Source organism: Fukomys damarensis, unplaced genomic scaffold (genome assembly GCF_012274545.1).
Source record: "Fukomys damarensis isolate Sample0158 unplaced genomic scaffold, DMR_v1.0_HiC HiC_scaffold_34, whole genome shotgun sequence".
Taxonomy (NCBI): domain Eukaryota; kingdom Metazoa; phylum Chordata; class Mammalia; order Rodentia; family Bathyergidae; genus Fukomys; species Fukomys damarensis.
Genome location: NW_022900946.1, coordinates 19,597,206 through 19,603,961, shown reverse-complemented (window position 1 = coordinate 19,603,961; position 6,756 = coordinate 19,597,206). Strand labels below are relative to the sequence as shown.

Genomic DNA, 6,756 nt, shown 5'->3' with positions numbered 1-6,756 from the left:
AAAAAAAAAAAAAAAAAAAAAAAATCCCTCCTTGAGAATTTTATTAATTAAGAGAAAGAGATATGCAGGTACTAGGAAACAATATTTAAAGCAATCTACATTTACATAGACCTAGTTTTCTACCAGCAAGGATCCTCGTGTGTTCTTACCTAGGAAACATTTCTCCCACTGATCTTTGGCTCACCACTGCTTCATTACACCTCTAAGTACCACTTTCCTATCTAAATCATAGTCCTTGTCATCCCAAATATGGCATTCAGCCACATTCCTACGGTTCACTTTCTTCAACATCTTGGTTTCTTTTACCCCTCAAATCTAGCCCATTTGAACAAGTCCCTGATAAGTTTACTGCACATCTGTTTCAGTAATAGTAAGACCACCACAACTTTAAACCTCTTCTTCCCTCCAAAACTATTCTGTACCCTGAAGCAAGTCCTCTTTCTTTAGGATCTAAATAATGTTATCACCTCATTTTACAAACTGGAAAAATGTCCTTACTGCTCAGGTCTCAAAGTGTCAAGAGCTTAAAAGGCGTTCAAATGCCTCTGCCCATGCTCACAAGCAAAAATGACCATAGTATTTTTGACTTGAGAAAAAGCCTTAACTGCTGTTTACAGTTGCCACAACCCCAGCCTGGTGTGGATCTCACTACCCAGGTTCCTGAAGCAAATACCTGTCAGCTTGTCTTAAATCTTAAAGCCCAGTACTGTGCTCGCAAGTGCTCACCACTCACACATTCACTCACTCTCCTTCTGTGCAATCAGAAATGCCTTCTACTCCAATCCAGAAGGTGCCTTTTATGGACTCTCCCTAAGAGTAATACCCTTCCTGTTCATTAAAGTTTAAACACTTCTTCTAATCTGTTTGGATATCTTTCCTATAATCTCCAAGGACAACTTTTAAGTATGACAGATTCATACTACTTTTAGAACCAAATTTTCATCAGTAAAAAGGAATAAAAAGAGGAAGAAAGGGCTAACATGCACAAGAAAAAAAAGATGCTATAGCTATTAAAAGTTAAACTAAAACATGATTCATAATAAATAAATACCTTGAGAAACCTGCATGCGGTTCACTGGCAGCGGCAGGGGCCCATCTATAATGGCAAAAGAGAGAGAGGGAGGGAGGGAGATACACGCTAGTTACTTAATCTTTGACGTAGTAATAAGGAACATTCTATGGAGAACTTCAAACTTGAAGGAAAACACAGTTAGTGACGCAAAAAGCACTTGTGCTATAATGCCAGGGCACCCTCCAAAGGGCTTTCCCACAAGAGAAACTCAGTGTCCTCATAGGCCACTGCCACACAGCTTCCAAAGTACAGACTTTTGTAGGACATAAGCTTATATTCTTAGAAAAACACTCTAGGCCAGGTGTGGTGGTGCACACCTGTGATCCCAGCACTAGGGAGGCTGAGGCAGGAGGATTGCCATGAGTTCAAGGCCAGCCTGAACTACACAATGAGACCCTATCTCAAAAAACCAAAAACAACAAAAAAGAAACAAACAAAAAAAACGCCAAAACAAAACAACCCACACACTCCATAGAAGAAATACAAGTCAGCAGGGTAAAAACTGGTATAAGAAGCAGTTCTTACTTGGAGGTCTCACAGACTGGGCGGGTGGGATCACAGGGGCCTGCGCCCCAGGGGCTGGTAAAGTTGGCTGGTTACCCAAGATGCCTTGCTTATGTAAACGTGACCTACGTTTTTCTTCTAGTTCTTTTTGTATCTTATAGATTTTCTCTGCTAACAAGTGATAGTATTCATCCTAAAAAGTAAAAACATTTGTTAAGCACTTAAAACTAAAAAAATCAAGTGGGCTGTTTCTTAAATTCTAACAAACTAATTGCTTTTTATTCTCTTTTTTTGGTGCTGAGGATCAAACACAGGGCCTTGACTATGCTAAGCAGATGTTCTTCTGATAAGCTACATCCCAGGCAAATTTTTTAAGTGTTGGGAGAGGTAAATATACAATGGGTTTGATAAATCAAAGGATCAAATTCTTGCTGAATTCCCAATGACTACTGGATTTATCAAATAGTAGGTGCTAAGTACTAACATACTGCATTGCACAATTGAACCTCTTCTCAGGCACTCAATGATAAAGGCAGAAACACAGTATAGGCATCACGAACAACACCCAATATGAAAGTATGTCCAAAAGACATGGTAGGATTTTATATATCCTTTGTACCTATGTAGTGTAACCGTTGTAGTTAACAAGAGAAATATGCAGGAATCTCAGGTCTTATCAGAACATCTCTCTGGTCAGGTCCTCAAGGTGAGGAGTCCTCAGATCACACAGGTTTCCTCACTCTGGATCACAAACCAGATGGATGCCACTCTCCCACTGAAGGTGCTGCACAGGTTCAATTGATGCCTGGTGACCTACCCTGCTGTTAGCAGACTCATACATGTCTCCCTCTACTTTCTTAGCATAGGCAACCAAGTTCTCCATGCGGCGATCCTTCAGAGCTGCAGGGTCTGGGGTTGGGAAGATGGCTTGAACGCTGAAAGGACAACATGCTCTTATCAATTTACTTTCTGGATAGTCACTTAAGAACTATAAAACCAGAATGGCTTCACTCTTGGGATGATATGGTATTGGGAGGAACCCCAAATCTCTTGAACATGAAATGAACACAGGAAACATCCAGACTTGTCAACTTATCTACACATTGATATTTTGCTGTTATAGATATGTGCTGAGTCATTTAAAGAAAAATATGATTTCATGTTTCTAATTTTTAAACTATTACAAAAACATTGATCAAAATAAGGAAAAATCCTTAAGAAATCTACTTGATTAACTTCACCTTCAATTTAAGATTCTTAGCTTGAGAAAGTTAACTACTAACTTTCTGTATATTAACTAGCTATGTGGATCTGTACTCATTAGGCTTTAGAGTCTCCTCCAGTTCTCAGGGATTTCTACAACTATAGCTTTGAGCCACAAAATAAGGGAAAGCTCTTGAGCTAATAATCCCAAAGCTACAAGGCATAAAGGTCAGGCTGCCGGTCATACCTGTCTGTACTCTGTGGATGCCTCTGCCACTGGGGACCACGGGTCTGGGAAATCATGCCTGCACAGGGCTCTAGTAGCAATGGGACTGACTTCCTAAAACACACATGTGACCCTCCACAGCTCCTAGGTTCATGTTACGGGGGAAAGGGGGATATAAATGGGTAAACAAGGAACACTGTCAGTTATCTACTGCAAAACTGCAACACTGCCCTCGGTACATACAGTTTATGTACTAGATGGCTCCGCAGGTCCTGAGTAACATGTTCATGCCAGCCTTTCCGAACACCAGTGCTAGAAGGAGGTGCTGCTGTAGGTATTGTGCTGAGGCTTCCGATGTTACCAGAGTTTGAGCCGTCGTTCATCAGTGGGCTGGGAGAGAGGGGTGAAATAGGGATACTTCATCTAGCTACTCAAGTGATTCAAATGGACTCTTCAACTATACATGACTTAAAAAGTTTAAGTTATAAGGAGCAAAAATAACATATGGAGCACAAAATTCAAATTGCACTCAAACTATTTTACATTTGTAATTGAAAAAAGAAAAATGGCAGTCACTGCTCCCAGTGTCCATTACAGCACAGGCGCCCAACCTTTTGGCTTGCCTGGGCCTTATACAAAATATAGCATAAAGCTTCCTTCATTATTGATAACTGTTGCATTTTACTCTCCAAGTATCACAAGTTCATATAATGTCTGATATACCATGGGTTTCGAACTGGATGGACTATGTGGCAGGTGCAGGGGGTGGAGAGAGCGCTGTACTGTGCCTTCCCTGACACAGAGTTCCCTTGTCACCTAATAAGTTTGTTGGAGCACCATGCAGCTAAGCCATGAAAAATATTGCTAAAAATCGCACAATTTATCTTGTGGGACTACATTACTAGGTGTCCAGGGCTATCTATGAGATATAGGTTGGACACAACTGCTTTAAAAGATTTCCTTCTCCATACAATAAGAAGGATCTCAGAGTTGTATATGATCACCACCCATTCGCATGCCCGTCTATCACTCATTTAGGAGCCAATGGAAACCTGTGTCTTACTTGGTTGCCCCCAGGGAAGTTGGAAGAGCTGATTCTGAAATCAAGTTTGGGGGTTGCTGATCTGTTGTTATTCCTCCTGCTGGAATGTTCATTGGGTTATTTCCTTTGAAGATAAAGAGAAATCAATTAACTCTTAGATGCAACATATACTCCAAAGTTCTATTAACAGACAAAAAGTACTACATAAATAGGTGATTCATTATAGTAATAGACAGTATGCCAGGAACTCTGGGAGCTGTATTTTCCAAAATGGAGACCAACTTGTACAAATTGTTCTCAACTCCTTCCTATGCTACACTGTAACTAAACAAGGGTGTTCTGAAGGCTCACCGGTGTGCTCAGTGGACTCTCTGGCTGTGGGGAACATTATAAACAGCCCTCTTCCAACCTCTGAGTTTGATTCTTCATTAATGTCACACCCTAGACAACTAAGGTGAGCTGCCAGCTATGTGTCCTTCTGGGGGGGTGGTGTCACATTATAAAATAAAATCACTAAAATTAAGTATAGGAAAAAATACAGAAGGCTCATTTGTCTACAATCTTCATGTTAAAATAAGAATATGCTGAGACTCAGAAAGAGGTTATCAGTATATTCCCAAATTACACTATCAACAGAAGTGGAGTCATATTAGAATTTGGGTATTAGGCTCCAACCTAGTCTGTTAGACAGTATTAATTTGATAGTTATTAAGGTATTCATTTTCCAAAAAGCAATACATAATGGGATCTTGGTTTATGAATTTAATTCTTTTTACGATTCTGGTTGCAAGCCAAATTATATTTATTGGTTAGGTTCAATGTTGACCTTATGGAGAAATTTGAAAATGTGATTCAGTTCATAACCAATTCAGTTTGCAATAAGAACTATGGAAAGAATTAAGTTCATGAACTGAGATACCACTGTATAAGATGATTTTAACTGGTTATTTTTCTTTCTTTTGGGGGGTTTTTGAGACAGGGTCTCACTTTATAGTTTAGGCTGGCCTCGAACTCACTATGTAGCCCAGGCTGACCTCAAACTTGTGTCAATCCTCTTGACTCAGCCTCTCAAGTGTGGGATAACAGGCACACACCACCAAGCCCGGCTTAACTGGTTGCTTTTTACAATCATTTTTGAGTCTCAAATAATGGTTCGGTTGGGGAGAGAATGAAACTAGTATAGCACCTATGCCTTCACAGAAAGCACTGTCCTGCAGCATGAGCCTGAACTTAAAATGACTGTGTCCATTTAGAGAAAAATGGTAAGGAAACAATTATCTAGAAAAAGGCAAAAATTGTGCAGATGTGTGAGCAAGTTACTAAGGGAAGCACTTGATGGATCGGGAGGGACAGGAGGAAATGTTAATCTACCCTGAAACCTGCAACAGCGGTTTCTGAGATTCCTACTGCTGACCAACCAGAGTCCAGACTTGGCCACTTCAAAAAATGGGTGGACTATGATCAAGACATGCCAGGAAAGGGCAGACAACTACTCATTCTTCATCAAATAAGGTGGCTACCAGAGTCCACCCAAGTGATACACCATGATTCTAACTTGTGACATTTTGCATTCTGAGCAATATGGATGTCCTTTGTAAAAGCTATCCAGATAGATGTGGCAAAGCAGGCAGCAAGGCATAAGTTCCCTTGTAAATGCTGCTCTTTTTACAAGCATCTAGTATCTTCCTTGCATCCGATACCACAGCTTTTTCTTAGAAGGCTGTTATTTCAACCAGTGAATCTGAGGTAAAAATTAGAATTGAAAACAGCCTTGGGTTCCAGTAAGAGTTGTTAGCCATTTTCCACCTGTGGACAAAGGAAGTCTTGAGAGCTCCTTCACCTACCCAGGGGGTTGAGAGTCCTCATCTGCTGGTGAGCTGGAGGCTGTGTTGGTTGCTGGCCAGGAACCTGAGGCTGCAGCTGCGTCTGGGGCTGGTTCATGTAGGGGAGTCCAAGAGCAGCATAGGCCCGCTGCATGGAGCTGGGGTCTATGGGGTTTGGGTTACTTAGAGAAGTGGCATTCTGTTGCCCTGTGCCAACAGAACCAATTGTGTTTTGAATTCCACTAGCTGGAGACCCCAAGATGGCTAGAACAACAAAGAGACAGGTAAAAAAAAAGGTAAGTTAAGAGGGAGAAGCCCACAAATGATTTAAAAACTACTGAAAAGTAAATAAAATCTGATCAAAAGGCAATGCATTCTATAAAGCATTAAAACAGGGTATGGAGAAAGGAGCTGTGCCAAAAGAAAAAAAGAAAGAAAGAAAAGAATCCTATTCTGTTTGTCATTAGCTGAGGAACAAAAAGCTTAAAGAAAATTTGTATTTCTATCATAAAAATAACAGACCATAAAAATCTCACAGAAATCATTTAATTAAAAAATTAGTAAGCCGGAAGTATAGGTCAGTTGTAGAGTGTTTACCTAGCATGCATGAGGCTCTGGGCTTGATTCCCCAGTACAGGGTGTGTGTTGTATGTATGTATGTATATAGGTATGGTACGTAGGTGTTAAAATCTAGAGAATCCTATGCCAGATGTGGTGGTGCATGCCTACAATCCCAGCATTTGGGAAGCTGAGGCAGGAGGATTGCCACAAGTTTGAGACTAGCCTGTGTTATACAATGAATTCAGGGTCAGCCTGAACTACATAGTAAGATCTTGTCTCAAAACCAAACCAAACAATAAAAAAAAAAAAAAAAAAAAAAAAAAAA

The 6,756-nt window shown here is 40.4% G+C and overlaps 1 protein-coding gene across 1 annotated transcript in view; it reads right to left on the bottom strand.

Moving 5' to 3' along the window:
* The window catches only part of Crebbp (CREB binding protein), a 132,875-nt gene that overhangs the window by 43,086 nt on the left and 83,033 nt on the right, over positions 1–6,756 (bottom strand). Inside the window, exons 6-11 of the mRNA XM_010644189.3 lie at positions 5,892–6,134; positions 4,069–4,171; positions 3,249–3,395; positions 2,394–2,511; positions 1,598–1,769; positions 1,052–1,096 (exon numbers count right to left, since the gene is read on the bottom strand). Of these exons, the coding sequence (XP_010642491.1) occupies positions 1,052–1,096; positions 1,598–1,769; positions 2,394–2,511; positions 3,249–3,395; positions 4,069–4,171; positions 5,892–6,134 (828 nt within the window). The remainder of the gene's footprint in view (positions 1–1,051; positions 1,097–1,597; positions 1,770–2,393; positions 2,512–3,248; positions 3,396–4,068; positions 4,172–5,891; positions 6,135–6,756) is intronic.